At 40.5% G+C, this 26,467-nt stretch overlaps 1 protein-coding gene across 2 annotated transcripts in view; it reads left to right on the top strand.

Annotated features, from left to right (window-relative positions):
• arfgef1 (ADP-ribosylation factor guanine nucleotide-exchange factor 1 (brefeldin A-inhibited)) overlaps nucleotides 1-26,467 on the top strand; it is a 148,432-nt gene that overhangs the window by 10,790 nt on the left and 111,175 nt on the right. For both annotated transcript variants that reach the window (XM_078398115.1, XM_078398114.1), the window contains exon 2: nucleotides 20,502-20,532. In XM_078398115.1, coding sequence (XP_078254241.1) covers nucleotides 20,502-20,532 — 31 coding nt within the window. The remainder of the gene's footprint in view (nucleotides 1-20,501; nucleotides 20,533-26,467) is intronic.

Genomic DNA, 26,467 nt, shown 5'->3' with positions numbered 1-26,467 from the left:
TTTTGGGTGTTCCCATTCCTTCTCTCCAGAGATGCGGCCTGTCCCGCTGACTTACTCCAGCATTTTGTATCTGTCGCATGTAGAGTAAATTGTCTGGTTTAACCCATCTTGGAAAGCCTGATGAAGACATCCAGAAATATCCAACGGTGTGTACAATGAACTCTTTAATTGTAGGTAACTAATCTACAAATGCAGCTTAAAATCACTCAAAAAGCTTGGCCTTTTGGAACAAAAGGTTCAGGAACAAAGCAGCCCACTTAAATGATGTCCCAACAACCATTCAATATGGCTGCAGTGTGTACCATTGCGAGAATGCTCAGTAATTACTGGCTTCAGGTATTCTGAATTCCCACAGTATGCCCGGTTTCTAACTTGCTCTTGCAGTATACTAATGATGTGGCTAGTCCAGTTCCTCCAGGATGTTCATGGTGACAGACTTAATGATGTCATTCAAATGAATGTCAAGGGTAAGTGCTAAGACTCCCATTAAAAAGGACAAGCGCTTCAGGTATAAAGGTAGACCATCACTCACATGCCCCTCACTAAGACACAAACCACCCTGACTTGGAAATGTATTATAGTTTTCTCATTGTAGCTGCATCTATATCCTAGCATTCCCACTCTGACAGTATTTGGGTGTACCCTCACTAAAATGATTGTAATTACTTAAGAAAGGCACTTACCACGACAACTCATGGGCAATTGGGAATGAGCAAATATTGCCAGCTTTACTCTGGATGCACAGGTTCCAAACCATGAATAAAAAATAGGTTTTCACTTCCTGTTTAGTGGTTAAATCTTCAGTTATAGAGTCTTGCTCAATAACTAAAAGTAATAATGCAAATAAAAGAAAAAATTGCTCTTTCAAATTCTATTTGAAAGATCAGCTAATTCTCTCTAATAGCTCCCCTACCACTGTCTCAAGGCTTGATGGCTGATTAATTTGCTGTATTGTCCCTCTTGTCCTTCTTAAACAAAGGATTAACATTGGATGTTGTCCGGTCCTCTGTGACCTTGCCTATGGCCAAAGAGGATGCAAAAGTCTATCCATCAATCCTTCTCTTGCCCCTCAAAATAATGTGGGATAACTTTAACAGGCCTAGAGGACATCCATCTTAATGTTCTACAACAGATTCATCATCACCACCTTGATCTCATTATGCCATGCAATATGAGCATTGATCTCACTATCTCCCATGTCCTTTGTTACTACTGATGTGAAGTTCACATTTCATATCTCTTTCATTCAGGTAACTCCAGGCTGAAATTAATTCCCTCCTTTGATGATTTATTCTGCTCTCTCCCTCCATACCTGCTTGTTTTTTTTATAAATGTACAAATCACCTTTGAAATTTTCTTAATTCTATTTTAAAGACATTCCATGGCCCCTTCGGACCTGGTTCCCCATTTGAGTTCTTTCCAGTTTTGATTATCATTCTTTCACCATAGTTAGGTTAAAATCCTGGAACTCCCTACCCATCAGCATTGTGCATGTATCTTTGCAAAAAGGACTGGAGGAGTTGAATGCAGAAACTTATTGACATTTTCACAAAGAGATTTAGTTATGGACAATAAATGCTGACTCATCAGCAATGCCCGGATCCTTTAAAATGAAAGCAGTAACTACAGAATGAACACAAAACAAAATTCCTAGGTATCTTTCTCATCAGTAACATACAATTATGTAATTGTGTAGGAAATGGTATACTTACTGCTTGCATCAAATGCTTAGTTATAACAAAGACTAACGGCACGGTAGCGCAGCGGTAGAGTTGCTGCTTTACAGCGAATGCAGCGCCGGAGACTCAGGTTCGATCCTGACTACGGGTGCTGCACTGTAAGGAGTTTGTACGTTCTCCCCGTGACCTGCGTGGGTTTTCTCCGAGATCTTCGGTTTCCTCCCACACTCCAAAGACGTACAGGTATGTAGGTTAATTGGCTGGGTAAATGTAAAAATTGTCCCTAGTGGGTGTAGGATAGTGTTAATGTACGGGGATCACTGGGCGGCACGGACTTGGAGGGCCGAAAAGGCCTGTTTCCGGCTGTATATATATGATATGATATGATATGAAGATAATAGATTGCTTATGATATTACAGTGCCTGTGATAATAAATTGAGAGGCTTCAATAAGAGGGACAAAAGAACCATAGAAAATAAGTGCAGGAGTAGGCCATTCGGCCCTTCGAGCCTGCATGGCCATTCAATATTATCATGGCTGATCATCTAAAATCAGTACCCCGTTCCTGCTTTTTCCCCATATCCCTTGATTCCTTTAGGTAAGAGCTAAATCCAACTCTATCTTGAAAACATTCAGTGAATTGGCCTCCAATGCCTTCTGTGACAGAGAATTCCACAGATTCACAACTTTCTGGGTGAAAAAGTTTTTCCTCATTTCAGTCCTAAATGGCCTGCCCCTTATTCTTAAACTGTGACCCCTGGTTCTGGACTCCACCAACATTGGGATTATTTTTCCTGCATCTAGCCTTGTCAATCCTTTAAGAATTTTATATGTTTCTATAAGATCCCCTCATATCCTAAATTCCAGTGAATAGAAGCCCAGTCGACCCATTCTTTCATTGTATTGTCAGTCCCGCCATCCCTGGAATTAACCTGATGAACCTACGCTTCACTCCCTCGATGGCAATAATGTCCTTCCTCAAATTATGAGACCAAAACTGCACACAATACTCCAGGTGCAGTCTGTACAACTGCAGAAGGACCTTGTTGCTCCTAAACTCAAATCCTCACATAATGAAGGCCAACATGCCATTAGCTTTCTTCACTGCCTGCTGAACCTGCATGCTTATTTTCAGTGACTGATGTACAATCACATCCAGGTCTCGTTGCACCTCCCCTTTTCCTAATCTGACACCATTCAGATAATAATCAACCTTCCTGTTCTTGCCTCCAAAGTGGCCAACCTCACATTTCTATGAATGTCTATGATGGAATTTAGCTGATCCGCTGATCAAAGCATGAATTGTAATATAAACCCAATATTATGAGATTTTTTTCCATTCCTGAATTCATTTACATTTGAATTTAAAGATGCACACCTTGGAAACTCAATTTTGTATATGAAAGCTGAAAGAAGAGAACTCTTACAAAAAACAAGGGGAAAATAATAAGTATAAAAAATGTAACATTTTAACATACTGGCCAGTTTTAACATTTTTTGGATGTTAATTTAATTGTTAAGACGTTAATGGAATGAAGCATTTGTCAGGGATGGGGATCGGGTGAATGACACTGGAATAAAGATACTGTTGATTTTTGCATTGTATCATGAAGCAAATACCAGTTATATTTTGATACGAATTAAATTCTAAAGGCTTGATTTGTCCGAGATCCCACCATACAGTGCATTGAATCTCAAAGCATTTTGTTTATGACACATCAAATTATTAAAATGTAACCATTTTAAATGCAATTAATCATTGGAAAGGAATTAATCTTTGCCTTGGATTTTTACTGCTTTATTTGGAGATGTTTGAACAATTTTTCACGTTGCCATTTGAGTTGGCAGTTACCAACAACTGTGAGGGTGGAATAAAAAGATGGTGGGTTCATCTGACATATTGAGCTAAAGATAAATTTTAAGTATTGCCTTTTACTGCTGGGCTCAAGTGAGGTTTTTTATGACTTGTCTAACTGCCATTTTTAACTTCTGCTTTAATTGAGCTACTTTTGAGAAATAATTCAACATTATAATAAGGCAATGATCTCCATATCCTGCTTTATCGGTGAAGCCATTTCTTCACATAAAATTCCATGGAAAGTTTGCACCTCTGACTACACCTGGCCTGACCAGAACTTTCTTTGCTTCTTGGGTTCTTTTCCTGCAAATAGATCAGGCAACTCCAATTGAGAATTAAAAAACTCTGCAGATGTTGGAAATATGAAAAAAGAAAACACTAGAATGACTCCACAGATCAGGCAGTGCATGTGGAAAGAGAAATGGTTAAACTGTTTGTCAGAACTGGGAAAGAGAGAGGCAAGTTTGTGTTAATAAGGAGATAAGGCGGGGAAGGGAATTATAGAACAAATGTAGTAGAATGAGTATAAATGGCAGTAGTTTCCTGCTCATCATCTTGGTCTGTGTAAAGAGTTGTTGGTGGTAAGGAGTTGGGACCTGTCCAACAGACTAGAATTTACAACCGGGTAAACTGAGTAAAGCAGAGCATACTTGATTTAAAAGAAAATTGCTTGAAAATCTAAGCAGGTGAAGCAGCATCTCTGGAAAGAGAACAGTTCATGTTTCAGATGAAAAGTCAGATGAAGGAAGACATGTTGCTGCTTTAAAGGACTTTGGCCTGGCTACATTTGGAGTATTGTGTGCAGTTTTGATTGCGTCATCACAGGAAGGATGTGGAGGCTTTGGAGAGGATGAAGAAGAGGTTTACCAGAAATCTGTCTGGATTAGAGGCCATAAGGAAAAGTTTGACAAACTTGAATTGTTTTCTATGAAGCATTGAAGGTTGAGCGGAGATCTGATAAAAGTATATACAATTATGAAAGGCAGCGATAGTGTAGACAGAACAGATTTTCCAGGGTGCCAAAGAGTAGAGGTCATAGGTTTGAGAGGGCAAAATTTAAAGGAGATGTGTGAGACATGTGAGTGATGGGTGCCTGGAAAATGCTGCTACGGGTGGTGGAGGCAGATACAATATTTGCTCATGATATGCAGGGAATGGACAATGTAAGGGCACCGCACGAGTTTTTTCCAAGTGCTCCAGATTCCTCCCACACTCCAAAGATGTATTGGTCTATCGGTTAATTGGCTTTGGTAAAAATTGTGTACGGGGATCACTGGTCTGTGCGGACTCGGTGGGCCAAAGGGCCTATTTCCACACACTATCTCTAAACTAAAATAAGCTAAATTAAACATTTGAAGTCTGTGTCTAAGGCAGGACAGACAAAGAAAGCATTCCGAAATGATTTCCTCTTCTCGTACTCCTTTTCGTTCTTACTATTTAGAATGTTTACTTATGCTTGGATTTTCAATGAGAATTATGAACCCTACCTTGGATACTCTGGTTCAAGCCTGAGAGAATGTTGATAAGAAGGAACCCGGTCACATCTGTATGGTATTCTGATCTCTCGTTGTGCTTTAACCTAAAAAGAGTAGACTTTGACTTTTTCGTAACCTAGCCCATAAGCACCAAGTCTGATGGAAGAACCTCCATTGCAGTACGACGCTGAATCTTTACGTGACTATTTACTCCCTGATTGCCCCAAAACTGGTGGGTAATGGCCCTGTGGAAAAATTGTATTGTGGTTACATGATACTATTGGCATTGGTCTCTTTGGGTACATTTTGGGCAGCTGAAGGAGGTTGTGAGTGGGGTTACTCAAGACCAAGCAAGCTTAAAAGATTGGTCCCCATGCATGCTATTAACCCAGATGCATGCTAGTGACCCAGTAACATGTAGGATTTGTCGGTGAGGAGGATAACTGCTCTGAGAACAAATCAAATGTTGTCAACACAGCTTGTAGCTGTCCCTTCTATAAAGATCAAACAGTGAGTTGGACTAACAAGGCACAATAATGCTTGACTGTCTTTTAAGTGTTAAATTATGAAAAACTATTTTAACAGCTGATAGATTTTTTAATAATTTATTTTGGGCAAGTGGCAAATAGCTTATGACTTGGGTGGAATAATCAGGAGATGCTTTGAAATAAGTCTGCAGTGGGAACAGGAAAGTCTGCAATTTTTTAAGAAGCTGCTCTTTTAATGGTCTAATTACAAAATGAATTGAAATATCTGCTGTGAAACTCAGAAACTGCAACGTGCTGGTAATGTGTTAAATTTCCTATTTAGCAAGTTTTTAATCAAGAAAAACATGGCAATTTTGGGCAGGTTCATTTTTTGAAAGGGAAATGATTGGCTATACCATTGAATTGTGATATGAGTCACACTGTATTCTAAATAGCAAGATGAGAGTAGTGTAGAAGGGGGCTCTTTTATACAAAAAATAGTTGGAATCATCGAATACAATAAACACTTGTCATTAACAGACCAAGGGGGGGGGGGGGGGGGGTGGGGTGGGATGCTGCCATTATTGTTGATTGTCCGCTATAACCGAGTAAGAACCAGCAGTCATGGTGACCAAGTGTGTCCTGACAGTGGCAAAAGCCTGAAGAAAGTGCTATCCCCAGGGCGACAGTGTGAGCCGCAATAACAGCATCAACCAGACCGCGAGTTGGGTTAAGGACTCACTGGTGCACCTTGTGAACCGGGGGGATGGCATTGAACCCCGAGGCTGTAAGTGGCCTGGGGGGCAGGTTTGGCATTGGCCGGTCTGTCTGCTATAACCAAAATCCCTTATAGGGGTCCGTTAAAGCAAGGGTTTACTGTTGTTGAATTAAAATATATATCAATGATAGTTTGTTCTGAATCATTTATGCAATATTTTAAATGTGAAAAATTCTATTAATATAATGTGTGCACTGTTAAATAGTCATGCACATTTATAAAACCAGAAAATTTCGGTAAAAATTGGAAGTTTGAGAATCACTGAATTCATTTTGCTCACATTTTATCAATCGAATAGGTATTGTCACCTTTGATAGTATAGTTCTTGCTTGATTCAGGTTTGCACAACAGGTAGGCCTTTTTTTTTGCCTTAGTTGCATCAGTAGAAAACGATTCTTGATATGAAATTACTGCACAGATTAACTCTGTATTCGTTCTTATTAATAGTTAATTTCTTGATTCAAATTCATCTTGTTTGTTGTCATTCCTGTGATTCCAGAATGTTTTTGCTTATTTACTGAAGTAGTGATCTGTTTAATGGACTTTTTTTCATTTTGTGCTTACCTGTGCTTGGTTTTTCAAGGGATTAACAGCAACACTTGCAGGGTGTAACCTTGGTTGGATGTATCTTGTTTTATTGTGGTAAGAAGGGCATTACAAAGTCACCATTGCCTACTGTTGGCACAGTGCCATTGGGCTGCAATACCTTTGGATAGTATGTGTACCATGAGCATTAGCTTTTGATTTAGAATTGCCAGTAAAATTGTTTGTCAAAAAGGATGATGGAGAGTGACCATTATCTTCCAATATTATAAATTTCAAAGACACCGTAAGTTTCAGGGAAATGAAGAGGATAATATGTAGAGCAATGCATATCAATGAAAAGTGTTTGTGAAGATTGGTAATTATATTTGGCATTGAAGACAGCTACTGAGGATGACCTGCAAATTAGTTTCATTTCCAGTTTCATTTATGAAAATCATTTGACATTTATAAGCAGTTTGTTTCACAAAAATTAAAAAATCAGAATATTTATTTCTACAAATCATTGCAGTTAATAAATTTGGGAAAACTTACTAAAGCAGATTCAGTATTGCCTCACTAACCTACAACATCAGCCTAGCTTCTTTAATGTATCCCTTAAAGAAGCGAGGCCAATGATAAGAGAGGACTCCTTGTTCTACAGTGTTTTGATTTTGGATAATTTGGGACTGAGGCTTCCACTTTTAAATCTTAATGGAAATAACATAAGAAAATAAAATAATTAAAATTATTCATCCATTGTGGATGGATTGGTGAGCCAGTCGTCATGTTTGTTCACTACAGTAATTGTTTCCTGAAGAACTTATGTCAGAACATAGCAATCATTCACAGAAATTTGCCCATATCATAGACTTGAATGTTATTTCCAAGCGCAGACCCCTTAGAGCACCTTAATGTAGAAAACATGACATAATCTTTTACAGATGTAAATAAGAGAGAAATTTTAAAATATTTGATCAAATGAGTTATATTCAAGCTTGTAAAGTGCTGTCCTTTGTAATGGAGGAAAAGGAGATGCAAAGATAGAGGGGTAGAGAGATCTGGAGATAATTTCCAAATTTGCTGTGACTAGTGTTGCTAGTTCAAGACATAATCTCTGCTCTTGCTTTAATGGCTCTTTGTAACTCCCCAGTCATTTAGCTCAGACACTTAGATCACATTAAATCTCGATTTAGAAATTTGTTTTCTGGCTGGTTGGGTTAAGTACGCAATATAGTATATATGTGTTGTACCTAGTTTCTAAAATATGGTTCCATTAAATCCATTGGAATTACATTTTGGAAGGTGAACGTTGTGTGCTGCTATTTGGGCACTTTTTATTCACTGAGCACTGCCTTTTGCTCGAAGGTATTTATTCACAAAATGCTGGAGTAACTCAGCAGGTCAGGCAGCATCTCGGGAGAGAAGGAAAGGGGGACGTTTCGGGTCGAGACCCTTCTTTCGACCCGAAACTTTGCCCATTCCTTCTCTCCCGAGATGCTGCCTGACCTGCTGAGTTACTCCAGCATTTTGTGAATAAATACCTTTGATTTGTACCAGCATCTGCAGTTATTTTCTTATACTGCCTTTTGCTCTATCTCAACCTTTCAACTCTATAGTGCTTAAACTATGTAAATGGGTGGTAATGATATATATGCTGTGCATTGCATTACATTAAGTAACTAATGCCACCCACATGCTCTAGAATCAAAGTATTGCCCAAGTAAATGCTACCAATATTTTGTTTCCACATCCCAAATGTAACTGTTTTGATAATTTGTTTTTCTTCTCTCTTATTCTATGCTTTATTCCGAGGATGTTGTCTAAAATTTGTACTTCTAGCAACAGGAGTACATATAAGAAATTTGTAGCAATGTGATCAGTGTAAAGGTTTTGTAATTTGCTTGCTTTAAACCAATAACAACTACTTTTTTGCAGGTACCATTAGCTAAGGCAATAGATTATGAAGCTGCTTTTGATTCTGTGGCATAAGCCTATCTGAACGTCTTAATTCCTTCTTTATTTTAAAACCACTCTTTCATTCCGACTTGGTGTGCAGTATAAAAAAAATTAGTCAGAAGAGCACCAATTAGATGTGCCTCTTTTGTACTGAGGTGAAAGTGCAAATAAATGCAACTAAAAATCATTGGTGTTGATCAGTCCCAATAGAATATAATGACTACAACAAACAGTATAAGATAAACAAAGTTGGTCGGTAACCATTGTGAATTATTCATCTTTTCAGAGATTTGCAAGAGCATGAAATAGTTTGTTTTGTGTGGGAAGGAACTGCAGATGCTGGTTTAAACCAAAGATAGACACAAAAAACTGGAGTAACTCAGCGGGTCAGACAGCATCTCTGGAGAAAAGGAATGGGTAACGTTTTGGGTCGAGACCCTTCTTCAGACTGAGAGTCAGGGGAAAGAGAAGCAATAGATATTGACAGTGATGTGGAGAGATGTAGAAGTAATAAATGAAAGATATGCAAAAAAGTAACGATGATAAAGGAAACAGGCCATTGTTAGCTGTGTGTTAGGTGAGAACAAGTTACAGACAATGAGATTCAACAAGATTATTTTGAAGCTGGTAGGACTTAGGTGGCGAAAGGATGGAGAGAGAGGGAGGATTCAAGAGTTACTTGCAGTTAGAGAAATCAATATTCATACCACTTGTAAGCTGCCCAAGTGAAATATGAGATCTGTTCTTCCAATTTGCACTTGGCCTCACTCTGACAATAGAGGAGTTTGCTATGTTGGTCATTTGTCAGCATGCCTGAGAATGAAGCAAACTACACCTGTTTTTAACGTGTTTTGCTGAGTCATTCCTGGATATCAGACAAAATCTTCAGGAACTTTAAATTACTATTCATTGGCAGTTGTAACTTGGAATCTTGAATGTGAATTACCAGGTTAGGAAATGAATAATTGAGATAAACTGGCTTCAATAATATGATTAATGTGACCGGTAGTTCTACTATTTCAAAAGCTGGATTGGGTTTGAGACCTATGTAATTTGTAATTATGAGAAGAAAGAATGGGTATGGAATAGAGTGTAAAGAAACAAATAAATCTATGTTTATTGTCCCTACTGGTGTTTGCAGGCTATCTCCAAATTTATCTACTCACAAGTAAATGGGATAGCCAGTACCACCACAAAACATCCAGTTAGTTAAAAAAATCTTTTGTAAGTCCTTTTTGGCTTTTTAGCATTTTATAGGCAATAGACAATAGGTGCAGGAGGAGGCCATTCGGCCCTTCGAGCCAGCACCGCCATTCAATGTGATCATGGCTGATCATTCTCAATCAGTACCCCGTTCTTGCCTTCTCCCCATACCCTCTGACTCTGCTATCCTTAAGAACTCTATCTAGCTCTCTCTTGTAACTTGGGAAGTATTGTATTTGGGAAGATAGAATTTCAGGTAGCCCACTGTACATCACTTTTTATAAACCAAGTGTACAACAGTAAACAAAGTTTTCTTTGTTTCTTTTTGCATAGTCAGTAGAAAATCCAAATTTTATTCATGTAAGCGGGGGAGAAATGGTATAATTATAGAGCTGCACAGCATGGAAACAGGCCCCTCAGCCACCTTGTCCATGGCCATCGAGCTAACATACTGGGCTAGTCTGATTTACCTGCATTTGGCCCATGCCCCTTTTAACTCTTCCTATCCATAAATCTATTTAAATGTCTTTCATTGCATCGGCTTCTAATAACTTCCTCGGCGGCTTATTCTAGGTACAGACCAACCTCTGAGTGAAAATGTTGTCCCTGAGATCCCTCTTAAATCTCACCTCACTTTAAGCCTCGGCCCTCTAGATTTAGAATCCTCCATCATGGGGAAAAGACTGAGCATTCACTTTATCCATTCCTCTCATGATCCTGAACACCTCAATAAGGTCACCCCTCTCCTTTACACCAAAGAAAAAGTCCTAGCCTATTTAACCTCTCCCTATAACCCTAGCCCAGGTAACATCCTGGTGAATCGCTTCTGCACCCTCTCCAACTTCATGACATCCTTCTGATAACTTAATGAACTGAACTGAACTGCATGTGGCATTTCAAGTGTGGACTCAATAACGACGTAGAGTTGCATCATGATATCCCAATTTTTGTTCTCAATACCTTTCCCAATGAAGGCAGACATGCAAAATACCACTGTCACCACATTGTCCACCTGACTCACCACTTTTAGGGAGCCACACACCTGTACTCCCAGATCCCTATGTTCTGCACCACTCTCCAGGGCTCTGCCATTTTACTGTGCAAGTCCAGGTCTGATTTGACATACCAAAGTGCAATTCCTCACATTTGGTGGTTAAATTCCCTTTGTCATTCCTTGGCCCACTTTCTCAACTGATCTAAGTATTGTTGTAAACTTGGATATCCTTCCTCACTGCAAAATCACCAACTTTGTCAGTAAATGTGATGACACCACAATGTGAACTACATTGCGATTAATCTAATAACAAACAGCAGCAGACCCAACACCAACACTGTGGCAATCTATTGTTCACAAGCCTCCAAACAAAAAACACCCCTCCGCAACTATTCTTTGACTTCCTCCTCCAAGCCAATTTTGATTCCAACTAACTTAATCACCTTGAATTCCATGTGCTCTAACCTTCTTGACTAATCTGCCATGTAGGACCTTGTCAAAGACCATACAAAAGTCCATATAGACAATGTCCACTGCCTTGCCCTCACTGGAGTTGCGCTCCATTGGGTAACTTCGTAGATGTCTCTCCACTTGCAGGTTGTATCTTTTAAAATGCTTATTTTTTTAAATTTTAGATAGATAACTAGTTTCATGTATTTCAAGAATATAATGCCTCTCCAGCAACTTTTATGGTTCTAAGCTGAGTTGAGAACTTCAGTTTATCAATCATCGCATTGAAAATCTACTCATGTTGGTGTTCGGTTCTGATTGACAATGGAAGGTATTTTCTAATCATGAATTTGTTACATTTACCAATACCCTTGATACTTGACTCACTAACCTGGAAGTTGGTGGCAATGTAATGCCTTCCATTTAAACTCATGCATTTCACTACTTCTTTTTCCATTGTTTTCTCGTCTCTGATCCAAATAAATCCATTTCAGCATCTCTCTCTCTTTGTGAATTGGTTTCATCCTGCTTAAAAAATCTGAAGAAATCAGCTGGTGTCCTTTCAACTAATTCTGGATTACTGATTGGCTTCTCACGTTTTGTTATATTCCCCAGTGTGGGACGAATAAAGGAATATGTTATTGTTGGAAGTGAATCATTCATTTATTATGAATTTGTTCTTGAAGTACTTTAAAACCATTTTGCCAAGTGTATCCCCTCCCGCTCCTTTAGAGCTTTCTGAAGAAATCTAGTTCCTTAACTATAAGTTAAGATGTATTCCATTTCTTGAGTAAGCATTTAAAGAACTCAATTACATTGCATAGGAATTGCTGTACAATGAATATGTACAGTGTTGTTTTAATGTCTTGATGGTACATTTGCACTGAAGACCTACTACAACTGATTTGTTTCCTATAAATCCTTTTTTTTTAAATTGAAGCACAAAGCTACCTACTGATGGATTGAGAACTTTATTTTATCCAGATACGGAGTTAGGATTGTTTTCAGGAAGATATTATACAGAATGTTTTTGCTCGTAAGTGATATTTAATGATTGCTAAGTTTCCCATTTTCATCATGCTGGATGTCACCATTGACCAGAAACACATTTGGAACAGTCACATAGAAACTGTGGCTCCAAGAACAGGTCAGACGCTGGGCATCCTGCGGTGAGTGACTTGCCACCAGACTCCCCAAATCCTACCCTTCATCCACACAATGCAAATCAGTAAGTGTGAGATCTGAATACATGCAGCTTCTTGAGCACTCCAAGAACAGCAGTATCCAGGGTACAGCAACTCACTTGCTTGGAATCCCATCCAACCTCTTCTGTCCCTATGGTTACCTCATATTTTGATCTCCTCATCCATTTTACAGTCAATAGTCAATAGTCGTTTATTTGTCACATACACATAAATGTGTAGTGAAATGAAACATTACCCGCAGTTGAAACACTAAGACCAATAAGAATAATCAATAAAAATGCAATAACACACACAATCATACACTAACATCAAACAAAAGAAACATCCATCACAGTGAGCCTCCTCCAGTCCCTTCTCACTGTGATGGAAAGCCAAAATGTCTTTTCTCTTCCCTGCCGTCTTCTCCCGAGATCAGGCTGTTGAACTTGCCACGTCGGGGCGGTCGGGGCTCCCGACATTGGAGCGCCGCGCCGGATGGTGAAAGGTCCACGGCCAATTCCAGGCCGCGCCGGATGGTGAAAGGTCCGCGGCGGGCCGACCCAAGCCCCGCGATTCGTGGTGGGCGAACACGCTGCCTCTGCCGCTGCCGGAGCTCCCGATGTCGGCCCCCACCCAGGGGCCTGCGGGCTTCCGACATCCACGCGGCCCGCGCCGGAGCCTCCGGAGACGAGTTGCAGCCGCTCCCGCAGCATCCGAAGGTGGCCAGCGCCGCAGGTGGTGAGTCTGGGCCGCGGGCTCTGCAAACCAGAGCCCCAGGTGGTCCCAGGTGCATGGCCGGTGGTAGGCCGCAACGGGAACGGAGACACGACACAGAAACAAAGGTCGCGTCTACGTTCGGGAGAGAGATTTTTTTTTTTACAGTTCCCGTTCCCTCCCCCCCCCCCCCCCCCCCCCCCACATAACATACAAACACTACACCATATTAAAACTACAATTCATACAAAAACAACAAAAAACACAAAAGACAGACGGACTGCAGGCAAGCCGCAGCTGCGACGGCAGCGCTGGCATAGCAACGTCAAGGGTATTTCTTGCTCATGTATTATCACATTTTAATCTTTTCCCCATTTGTTTATGTGTGGCTCTTTTACAAATTCTCCCACTCCTTGAGTTTACTAATTCATTTGAAAAGTTGTTATCCCTTCCATTTAATCTAATGCACACTCACCACATTCAAAACATCGCTGAAGTCTCACCTGTTCAGTACTGCCTTCAACCACTGAAGGTCACCTCACCTTCTGTCTCCTTTCTCTGTTCGTTTACTTATTTACCTATTTATCTATTTATTCATTTCCCTATGTTCTCTAAATCTCTGTAAAGCGTCTTTGAGTATATGAAAAGCGCTATATAAATAAAATGCATTATTATTATTAATGCTAAGTCTCATTCCTTAGCTATGGATAGGTCACTTTCCACATTTTAGTTTAGTTTAGAGATACAGCGCGGAAACTGGCCCTTCGGCCCACCGAGTCTGCACCGACCAGCGATCCCCGCACATTAACACTGTCCTATACACACACACATACACCAAGCCAATTAACCTACGTCTTTGGATCGTGGGAGGAAACCGATCATCTCGGAGAAAACCCACGCGGTCACAGGAAGAACGTACAAACTCCGTACAAACAGCACCAGTAATCGGGATCGAATCCGGGTCTCCGGAGCTGCAAGCTCTGTAAGGCAGCAACTCTACCGCTGCGCCACCCTGCTGCCCTAGATCGTTTAAACACATGATGTTTTAATTTCTCAGTTGAATATGGCTTTGTTGATGTTTTAGATATTTCCTTAAAAATCCCATCCTTTATCTGCTGGCAAACCTTTCAAAGTAATTTTCCAATTATTTTTCGGCTACTTTACAAACTCATACATATATGATATGTTCACCATCCCTGGTCTTACAGAATATTTGTGTGTGGTAATGGACCACATTTCACCTCATGATTTTCGACATTTGAGTGTTCAGCATACTCTGTTACACTACATCACGTCATGTCAAACAGTGATGTCAAAGAGTGATCAGAATGATTGAAGAAGCTTTCTAAACATCCAACTAATATTTGTTTCAATGAGCTCCACACCAAATAATAATTGGGAAACATCTTGCTGAGATGTAGAAAAATTCTACATTTAACCACAAGGTTTACAAAGACTGGGCCCTTAATGCACAGTTGAGTTTGGACCGAGCTTTGTCCAGTTTGCCCAAATTTAGAGGGAATAGTTGAAAGAAAACAGTTAGCACATATTCATGTTGGAGTGTCTCTCCAGAGTCCAAGTCATTTTCCTGGAAATAGTGCCACTTCAAAGAATCCAAGCAAGAAGTTCAGGCAGAAATAGAAAATTAGAAGATTTAGAAAGAGTGAAGTCATTAGTGCACTGACCATCTTTCAAGTATGATCAACATTAGGAAGTTAGAGCTTCTGATACAAGAACTTGCGTTGTGATATTTTAAAATGGTGAAATGGTTCATTAGTAGTAGCTACACAAACCAGCGAGTATGAATCCAACATGAGGTGTGCAGGACCAATATGGATGACCAACAAGAAGTTTATTCCAGAATAGAGTGGTATCGGAGAGACGTTAGGAAGATTATTTGTGCATATTCGGAGATCTTAAGAACTTCTAAACTATCTGTACTTTTTAAGCAAATTTAAGATTGCAGAAAGACGTGTACATTTTTTGAGAATATTAATGAGTTAATAATTTTGGAAAGCATACAATATGCTACCATCCCTGATTTTCAAGTAGAGCAGGTGTAAACTTTACAAGATAAAGTATAATAGACTGTAATGAGAAACTCAGATACATGCTTCCTATATTTAGAATAAATAGTTGATGTACAAACCCATATCTAGTCAAGCCTCTGTCTTTTAGGGGATAAATTTGGATCCACTAGCACAGTGAATAAGCAACATCATCATGTTCAGACTTTTGGTGTTTGAATTGATAAATGTATTTACTGCATCTTTTAATTTTGCAGATATTCCAAAAAAAATCTTGAAGGAGAGACCAGGTTCAAGATGCAGTCATGTTTGTCCATTGCACTCGGTTGTTTAGTGCATTGAAATATTGCTTAAAATGATGGCTTGTGGTGCAGACTTGGAGTACTGAGTTCAGCGTTTACTTAATTACTGCCACTAGAGTTCACAAATGATGCTGTTCTATGCAATTAGGCAAGGACAGCAAAGTTTTTCGTAAACTAGTTAATGAGTTTGGAAAAAGACTCTCCACTCATTATAGTGTGTGTATTTAATCATTATCCTGTTACTGTATGGGTTAAATAGATATCATTTAGATCAAACAAATGGTGAAATCATTTAAAGTAAAACTTTCTATACTTGGGATGGACATCACAGATGCTACCAGGAAAGCAGTCAGTTTTAATTATTAACCAAAGCTCTTGCAAGTGAAGTTTTTGTATTATTGTTCATTTGATATCATTAACATAGATGTGCTGAACTCATGAATAATGAACAAATACTTTGGAGGCTAAGAGATAATTGGCCCACTGGATTGTCTGTTATCACAATGGTATCAGTTTTAATTCCTTACTGCCCCCCATTAATTTAGCATTCATTTCATGAAAACCAGTACATTATAGAGTTTTGTACTTTTATTTGCAAATTTAAAAATCTTTTGTTATTTTCTCGTATTTTTTTCTAAGTAGGGTGTAACATGTACAGAATGAAAGCTGGTTGATATTACAAGGATACAGTTCCCATTTATTTCACATACCAGTGATTTGAAAAAAAAAATGCCGTTGAGACTATTGGTGCAAAGTCTGGGTTATAATGGAGGTAGTGGTTGTAAATCTTATAGAAATGTCAAGCAACAACAGCTATTAAGTGTAATTTTTTTTTAAATTGAGAAAGTACCCAGTTGCATTGTTCCTTTTGAAGGATGCACTCTTGCAGTTTTCACCAAAAGGCTCAATACTGAAATTGCTACAATGGTGTGAATTTAAGAAAATAACCAATTAATCTCATGATAATACATCTACAAAAGATGGAACAAGTGCAATTGGGTGCAAGTGATTTTTTTAAAAAAACAACACAACAGCTGATATTTTATGCTGAACAGCATCACTAAAGATGTATGTATGCATGTCTATGAACTTTTCTCCGAACAAATTATTTTATCGGTCTCAATTTTTTCCTGTTTTCCTGCAACACAATTTTCAGAATTCTTTCTTTCAGCATCTACTTTTGACTATCTCTTTCTGCGCTGTAGCTTTTCTCCTTATTTGTTTCCTTTTTTCCTCATTTGTGCCTTGTATTTGTACTCATTTTTTCAGACATTGGTTTGACAATTTCTCCAAAACTAATGTGAGCAGTGCATTCATTGACGGGTTTTCAGATAGTCGAACTCGACCATAGGTAGCAGGTGGCTGGGCGATGCTGCCGTTAAATGTATTCAAAATATTTTAAACCATAAATCTACTAAAGCCACTTGGAGACCTTTCCTGCTTTCCCAGAAGGGTTTCTGATGGCTTTGTCCCGACACATTTTCTCTATTGTTCTTGATTATTTTTCTTCGTCCTTCCCACTGATTCTGTCTACCTGTCGTGTTGCTCTCGCATGCAAGAGGCTCTTTCTTATAACATTATTGTCTCTGAACCCATTGCCTTGATTCTGAATTAGTTATCCCTCCGTTTTCTCTCTTTCCCTCTTCATTTCTCACTCATGCTCTCTTGTATCGGCTTGTTGTAATTTTAATTCTATCCATATTTACTTAAAATGGTCAGTTTTTGTGAACTGTTCACATCTTAAATTTTATCCTCTTGGCCTTCTAAAAGTACTTGAGATCTAGACAGGCTACCTGGGAATTGTGCCAGATGAAAATAGGATCATTATTTATTTAAGTTGTGACAAGGCGTTGAGTTTGGAAATATGAGGAGTCAACTGCCTGGGATAGTTAAGAGACAAATAAATGTATTTACTTAGAGACTGGTGAGTCTTTGAAGTTTTCTGCTCAAGAGGGCTGTTGGAAAGTCAGTCGCTGAGTACATTCAAGGCAGAGATGTTAAGGAATTTGATGAATATTGGGTTAGTGCAGGAAAGTGTCACTGAGGTAGATCGGGTCTAATCTTAATAATAATAATAATAATAATAATACATTACATTTATATAGCGCTTTTCATATACTCAAAGACGCTTTACAGGGATTTAGAGAACATAGGGAAGTGAATAAATAGATAAATAAGTAAACGAACAGAGAAAGGAGACAGAGGGTGGGGTGACCTTCAGTGGTTGAAGGCAGTACTGAATAGGTGAGACTTCAGTGATGTTTTGAATGTGGTGAGTGTGGAGGAGTCTGACGGTTTGAGGTAGTGAGTTCCATAGGGTGGGAGAAGGTGCAAGAGGCCTTTCTCTAATTCTATGGGAAGCACCTCTGGATTTCTAGAAATAATAACTATTTGGTGTAGATTCTACAATGTTTGGCATATCTTATTGCATAGCTGGTGGGCTGTTAGCTTTGTAACTTTCTAACTTAGCATTTTTGATTTGCAGAGTAACAGCATTGAAGGAAATTATACCTCTCAAATGCATGGACTTCTGGTTTTGTCACTGCATGTAAATAACTGTCCTCGGAGGGAATATGGCATGTGATGAGGATGCAGAGAGGCTTTATTGGGATAGAGATAAGCTGAGGTAGACACACAATGCTGGAGTAACTCAGCGAGTCATGCAGCATCTCGGGAGAGAAGAAATGGGTGATGTTTAGGGATGAGACCCATTTAAGTTGGCTAACAGCATGGTAGTGGAGAATAGTGTGTTTTCAAATAAAATTGAGGTGGCGGACTGGATACTTGATATTAAGCGATTCGGACATGTTCGGATCTGTCAAGTGTCCAGAGTGTTTGATTGTCGTAATGACCAGTAAAGGAACAATGAAATTCTTACTTGCTGTGGCACGACAATTAAAGCAATAACACACAGATAAATTTACGATCACCAATAATATAAATTAATTACTGTAAGACTAGGTAACAATAATAGTGCAACACAGAAGTCCGCAGTAAAACCAAAGACACAGCCCACAAAAAATCATAGTTGCTGCAATACTGGTTAGTGTTGTGCAATGTTCAAGAACCTGATGGTCGCTGGGAAGAAACTGTTCTTCACCCTGGAGGTCATGCTTTTCGGACTCTTGTACTTTCCTTCTGATGGTAGTAGCAAAGTAGGAGTGTGTTTGGGAAAATATTTGTCTTTGATGGTATTAGGTGTGTTTATGACACATCACCTGCTAAAGATATCTGATGATGGGGAGGTCAGTACTTGTGATGGACCAGGCAATGTCCACCACTTTGGTCCCCTTTTTTCCTGGATGTTTGAGTAGCCAAACCAGACCATGATGCCACCAGTCAGTATGCTCTTTATTGTACACCTGTAGACATTTGAGCACAGAAGATATAGGAAGAATGTTTTACATGGCCAAGAATTAACATGCTTAAACTAGCTGTTCTAGTGGACCACTTGGCACCTATAGCCTGTTCTACTTTTCAATATTATCATGACTGATCTTGTTATAATCTTGAATCGGCATCCATACATTTTGAAAATATTTAGCTCTCTATCCTTTAAGATCTGTAATTGAAGATCATAAGTGAAAGGAGCAGAATTAGGCCATTCGGCCCATCAAGTCTACTCTACAATTCAATTCAGGCTCATCTATATCTCCCTCCTTACCCCATTCTCCTCCCTTCTCCGCATACCTGTCTCTGACACCTGTACTAATCAAGAATCTATCTATCTCTGCCTTGAATATATCCGCTGACTTGGCCTCCACAGCCTTCTGTGGTAAAGAATTTCACATATTTACCACCCTGTGACTAAAGAAATTCCCCCTCATCTCCTTCCTAAATGAACATCATTTAATTCTGAGGCTATGACCTCTAGTCCTAGACTCTCCCACTTGTGGAAATATCCTCTCCACATTCACTTTATTTAAGCCCTTCACTATTCTGTAAGTTTCAATAAGATCCCCCCTCATTCTTCTAAGCTCCAGCGAGTACAGGCACAGTACCGTCAAACGGTCATCATATGTTAACCTACTCATTCCTGGGATCATTCTTGTAAACCTCCTCTGGACCCTCTCCAGATCCAGCACATCCATCCTCAGATATGGTGCCCAATAACATGGAACATGTGTGAAAGTGAATAGTTTACCTTGTCACCAAAATGTCTTCCTGTGGCCTTTTCCAATCTCCTACTCCACTGCTTGGTTTATTCATGGTCTATTTTTGAGAGATTGTTGCTGGTGATGTTGTTGCCTATCGTTCTATAGTCTCATCACTGCCAACATGAAACATAGTTCATTCTTGACCAGGTTATTGTTACCAAAAAACATCACTTCTCAATTGTGGCACATGAAGGAGATTCCTAAATTAATTTTTTTTATCTTCCTGATTTAACGAGTACTAGAAATATAGAAAATAGGTGCAGGAGTAGGCCATTCAGCCCTTCGAGCCTGCACCGCCATTCAATATGATCATGGCTGATCATCCAACTCAGTAACCTGTACCTGCCTTCTCTCCATACCCCCTGATCCCTTTAGCCACAAGGGCCACATCTAACTCCCTCTTAAATATAGCCAATGAACTGGCCTCAACTACCTTCTGTGGCAGAGAATTCCACTGCCAGTAGATTGTGCTGTCATTTACAATTTTTGGTATCATCGAAATGTTGTTTTGGACTATTGATTCATTTGCTTCATTTAGCAAGATAGTTCAGGTAGAGGGAACATTGCAGCTGTAAAAAAAACCCAAGATATTTGACAAGTAAATTGCCAGAAAATAGAACGGGCATTCGTTTTGGATGGACAAAATTTCTGTTTCTTTGACATACAAGTTGCTGACTTTATGCTGTAAAATATTAATATTTACGGAATTTGTATTATTTTTCTTTTCACAGAGGAAATAAAGTCAGAAACAGAAAAGCAAAGGTAAGCTTTTGTTCTTTAATTATTTCAGAGTCTCCATAGATTTGATTCCAGATTATCATTCTATATTAAAAAGGGCAGGTTGAATCATTACTGTTGGATTTTTTCCTGTAAATTTTAAATTTTGTGGCTTTTTATTCTTTCAATTTATAGAATGAGGTTTGTGCAAGATGTGGTATGTTTTTACTTGTTATTTTAGATGATTTTCTGCTGTTGATAATAATGAAAAATTGTTTTCCCACTTGCTGCTTTCGAGGTTAACAGTTGATGAAGGCTGGAACGTGGGCTTTCCAGAAACGATTTAAATGTTTTTTTTTTTGGTTATCATGTTCTTGAGAAATGCTCAGTTCCCTTAGAAATAAACAATAACATACTTTTAATTCTCCTAATTGCCATTTGTATACTAGCCTTTTGCAAATGAAGCATTTGATCCCTCTACATCTCAAGCCCTGCTGTCTCTCAAGGTTGAGATAAAATAATTTTATGTTTTTATTGACAAAGTAGACAATTTTATATTTTCTTACATTATAATTTGTCAGATCATTACTCACTCATTTAACCAATCAATATCCTTTTTATTGTCTCCTAATGTTCCCTTCATAATTTATATTCCTGCCTCCCTTTCTGTTATCAGTAACCATACTTTTGGTGCCTTTGTGAAATATTTAGTTGTACCAATGTTGTTCTGGGCTTGGCAATTTTGATCTCTGTACGTAATCCAATGCAACCAGAATCCACATGATTGATTCATGGATGAAGAGAGATCCTAAAGGTTTGAGCTGTACTTAAGTTTGGAAAACTGAGTGGTGATATAATTGAGACAAAATCTTCTGAAGGCAAACAGCACAACAGATTCTGAGAGGCTATCACTCTTAGCTGGTGGGCATAGTGCCAAGATAAGGGGCTAGCCATCTCGGACTGAGGTGTTTGCATTATTGTAAATATCTGGAATCTACTATCTCAGGGTTATTGTTGCTCTGATGTGAAAAAGAACAGATCAAAGCAGACGATGATCAAGCAAATGTGCAATGGTTCATTGTGGGATGAGGGGAAGATGACAACGAGGCATACAAACAGTAAAATTAATCAGGACAGTGAAACTAGTAGGAGAACTAGGGTGGGGAAGGGACGAAGAGGGAGGGAAAGCAAGGGCTACTTGAAGTGAGAAAAATCAAAATTCAAACCACTTGGTTGTTAGCTCCAAAAGTAAAATATGAGACGCTGTTCCTCCAATGTGTGTTTGGCCTTACTCTGACAGTGGAGCAGGCCCAGGACAGAAAGGTATGGGAATGAGAAGGGAAGTTAAAGTGTTGAGCAACCGGGAGATCAAGTAGGCCCAGGCGGACTGAGCGAAGGTGTTCAGCGAAATGATCACCCAGTCTGTGCTGGGTCTAGCAGATAGAGAGGAGTCCACAGCTAGAAACCACAGATACATTGGATCAAGTTGGAGGAGGTGCAGGTGAACCTCTCCTTCACCTGAAAGATCTATCGAGGTCCTTGGACGGAGTCAAGGGAGAAGGTATAGGGTCAGGTGTTGCATCTCCTGCGGTTGCAGGGGAAAGCACCTGGGGAGGGGGTGGTTTGGGTTAAACATGGAAAATATAGAAACATAGAAAATAGGTGCAGGAGGAGTCCATTTGGCCCTTCGAGCCAGCACCGCCGTTCATTGTGTTCATGGCTGAAAGAGATGAGTTAACCTGCATGGGAAAAGATGAGGGAGTTGCAGAGGGAATGGTCTCCACGGAAAACAGAAAGGGGTGCAGATGGGAAGATGCGGCTAGTGGTGGGATCCCATTGGAGGTGGTGAAAATATCGGAAGATTATGTGCTGTAGGCGACCGCTGATGGGGTGAAAGATGAGGACGAGGTGAACTGTCTGTCGTGACTGGGGGAGGGGGAGCAGAAGCGGAGCTGCGAGATACCAAGGAGACCCATGTGAGAGCCTCATCTACAATGGAAGAGGGGAATCCCCGTTCCTTAAAGAATGAGGACGCCTCGGATGTCCTGGGTATAGAACAGATCTTGGCCGCAGATGTGGTGTAGATGGAGGAATTGGGAGTAGGGGATAGAGTCTTTGCAGGAGACAGGATTGGAAGAAGTAGTATAGTCTAGATAGCTGTGAGTCGAAATACTCGAGACAGAGTCATAGAGTGATACAGTGTGGAAACAGGCCCTTCGGCCCAACTTGCCAACAATGTCCCAGCTACACTAGTCCCACTTTCCTGCGCTTGGTCCATATCTCTCCAAACCGGTCCTATCCATGTACCTGTCCAATTGTTTCTTAAACGATGGGATAGTCCCAGCCTCAACTACCTCCTCTGGCAGCTTGTTCCATACACCCACCCTTTGTGTGAAAAAGTTACCCTCTCAGATTCCTATTAAATCTTTTCCCCTTCACCTTCAACCTGAATGAATGAATCTACTCTGGGGCTGTAGAAAGCATCTTGTCCGGGAACATCACAATCTGATTTAGGAACAGATCTGCCCAGGACAGGAAGGCTCTGCGGAGAGTAGTGCGCTCGGCTGAACGCGCTATGGGAACTACACTTGCCCCCCTGCAGGACCTATACATCAGGAGGTGCAGATCCAGAGCCAGCAACATTATGGGGGACCCCTACCACCCCAGCAACGGACTGTTCCAGCTACTACGGTCAGGCAAACGCCTCCGCTGTCATGCTGTGAAACAGAGAGGATGAGATGGAGTTCCTTCCCACAGGCCATATTAACTCTCATATCACCAGGGACTAATTTAATTTACTGTATTAATTTATTTTTTGTGTTAAATTTTTTTTTTCTATTCTGTTTTGTAGTTTAGCACAATCCGCAGGCGTTGCCACTTTCATTTCACTGCACATCTTGTATGTATGTGACAAATAAACTTGACTTGAATGAATGAATGCCTTTATTTGTCGTTGAAAGCACTGCATACAACAAAATTATTATTGCCACTCCATTGGTGCATAATATACGAACATAAAAGCACAGGACACAATTTCGATTTTTTTTTAGAGATACAGCGCAGAAACAGGCCCTTTGGCCCACCGAGTCCGTGCCGCCCAGCGATCCCCGCACATTAACACTATCCTACACACACTAGGGACAATTTTTACATTTACCCAGTCAATTAACCTACAAACCTGTACGTCTTTGGAGTGTGGGAGGAAACTGAAGATCTCGGAGAAACCCACGCAGGTCACGGGGAGAACGTACAAACTCCGTACAGACGGCGCCCGTAGTCAGGATCGAACCCGAGTCTCCAGCACTGTTTAAAAACAATGTTATTTAACTAGGGCGTATGATAAATAAATAATCAATATTGAAATATATCAATAAACAATGGTGATAGTAAGGTAAAATGCGAGATAGATAGCAGCATGGAAGAGTGCAGCATGAGTAATACTCAGTAGCTTTTCATATTGAGTGTGCAGATTGCTTTGGGGAAGAAACTGTCTCTTAGTCTGGAGGTGCGTGTTTTGGCTGACTTGTAACGCCTGCCAGAGGGCAACAGTTCAAACAGGTGGTGACCGGGGTGTGTGGAGTCTTTAATGATGTTAGTGGCTCTGCTGAGGTGGCGTGAGGTGGCAATATCCTCCATAGAGGGCAGTGGGCAGCCGGTGATTCTCTCTGGTGTTTTTACCACTCTTTGGAGCGTTTTCTTATTTGCAGCAGAGCAGCTGGCATACCACACTGACATGCAATATGTCAGTAGACTCTCAATAGTCACCCGATAGAAGGCCTATGTCCTCTGGTCCTCGATTCCCCTACTCTGGGCAAGAGACTCTGTGCATCTACCCAATCTATTTATCTCGTGATTTAGTTCACCTCTATAAGATCACTCCTCATCCTCCTGCGTTCCATGGAATAGAAACCCAGCCGACTCAATCTCCCTCTATAGCTCACACCCTCTAGTCCTGGCAATATCCTCGTAAATCTTTTCTGAACCCTTTCAAAGCTTGACAATATCTTTCCTATAAAATGATGCCCAGAACAGAACATAATATTGTAAATGCGGTCTCACCAACGTCTTATACAACTGCAACATGACGTCCCAACTTCTATACTCAATACTCTGACTGATGAAGGCCAAAGTACCAAAAGCCTTTTTGACCACCTTATTCACCTGCGACTCGGCCTTCAAGGAACCATGCACCTGTACTCCTCAATCCCTCTGCTCTACAACACTACCCTGAGGCCTACAATTTAATGTGTAGGTCCTTCCCTTGTTCGACGTCCCAAAATGCAACACCTCACACTTCTCTGTATTAAATGTCATCAACCATTCCAACGTCCACGTGGCAAATCGATCCAGATCCTGCTGCAATCTTTCACAACCATCTTCACTGTCTGCAAAACCACTCATTTTAGTATCATCAGCAAACTTGCTAATCCTGCCCTGTATGTTCTCAACCAAATCATTGATGTAGATGACAAACAGTAACAGGCCCAGCACCGCTAGTCACAGGCCTCCAGTCCGAGAAACTACCTTCCACCATCAGCCTCTGCTTCCTTTCATGCAGTCAATTTGCTATCCATTCAGCTATCTCTCCTTGGATCCCTCTCCTTCCCTATCCATAACTATCTTAAACCTAATCGAACTGTGGTCACTGGTCCCAAAAGGCTCCTCCATGAACACTTCATTAACTTGCCCTTCCCAATTTCCCAATACTAGATCCAGTGTTGCCCTCTCACATGTGGGGCGCTCTACATACTGCTTAAGAAAACTCTCCTGAACACTTTTGAGGAATTGCACCGCATTTAAACCCTTCACATTATGATTTTCCCAGTCGATATTGGGAAAGTCCCCCTACTACAACAGCCTTATTTGACCTGCAGCTGTCTGCAATCTCCAGGCACATTTGTTCTTCTAATTCCCATTGACTATTCGGGGGTCTGCAGTACATCCCCAACAAGGTGATCATCCCTTTTCTGTTCCTCAGCTCCACCCGTATAGCCTCTCTAGACGAACCTTCCGTAATGTTACCTCTGATCATTGCCATGACATCCTCCTTAACCAACAATGCAATCCCCCCAACCCCCCCCCCTCTTTTTCCCACACCCCTGTCTCTCCGAGAGTTCCTGTATCCAGGAACATTGGGCTGCCAGTCCTGCCCGTCCCTCAACCAGGTTTCAGTCATGGCTACAACGTTCCAGTCACATGTACCTATCCATGCCCTAAGCTCATCTGCCTTACCTGTCAGGCCCCTTGTATTAAAATACAAGCAGTTTAAACCAACCCTCCTCCTCGCTCTCACCTGCCTATTCTGTCCATTAACCTTTCCGACATCACCCTCCATACCAACCTCTAGCCTCTCACGTGCCTCTGGCCTGTACAAGATCCCACCCCCCCCTGCCAATCTTGTTTAAACCCTCCCGTGTAGCATTAATAAACCTGCCCGCCAGGATGTTGGTCCCCCTCCAGTTAAGGTGCAACCCGTCCCTTTTGTACAGGTCACCCCTGCCCCTGAAGAGATCCCAATGATCCAGAAATGTAAATCCCTGCCCTCTGCACCAACTCCACAGCCACACATTAATTTCCCCTATCTTCCTGTTCTTACCTTCACTAGCAAGAGGATCACTACCCTGCAGGTCCTGCTTTTCAGTCTTCTACCCAATTCCGTAAACTTGTGTTGCAGAACCTCCTTCCTCTTCCCACCTATAGCGTTCGTGCGAGATGTCGAGTAATATGTTATCACTCTCCACCGCCATATATTTTGGTCTGGCAATTTTCATCTCCATCACATTGCCCTACTCTACGTTGCTACTAATCTGCTGCTGAACATGTGGGGTGAGTTTCAGATTCTGATGCACTATACTTCATCTCCAATAATATCCCGACTGGTGTGGGTTTAATCCACAGGACAAACAGTTCATGCTTTATTTCCTCCTCTTCAGAACCAAGGTAACCCTAAATCTATTCATCAAATTAGCATACTTGAAGG

This window comes from Rhinoraja longicauda, chromosome 4 (genome assembly GCF_053455715.1).
Source record: "Rhinoraja longicauda isolate Sanriku21f chromosome 4, sRhiLon1.1, whole genome shotgun sequence".
NCBI classification, from domain to species: Eukaryota; Metazoa; Chordata; class Chondrichthyes; order Rajiformes; family Arhynchobatidae; genus Rhinoraja; species Rhinoraja longicauda.
This window is presented reverse-complemented; position numbering and strand designations above follow the sequence as displayed.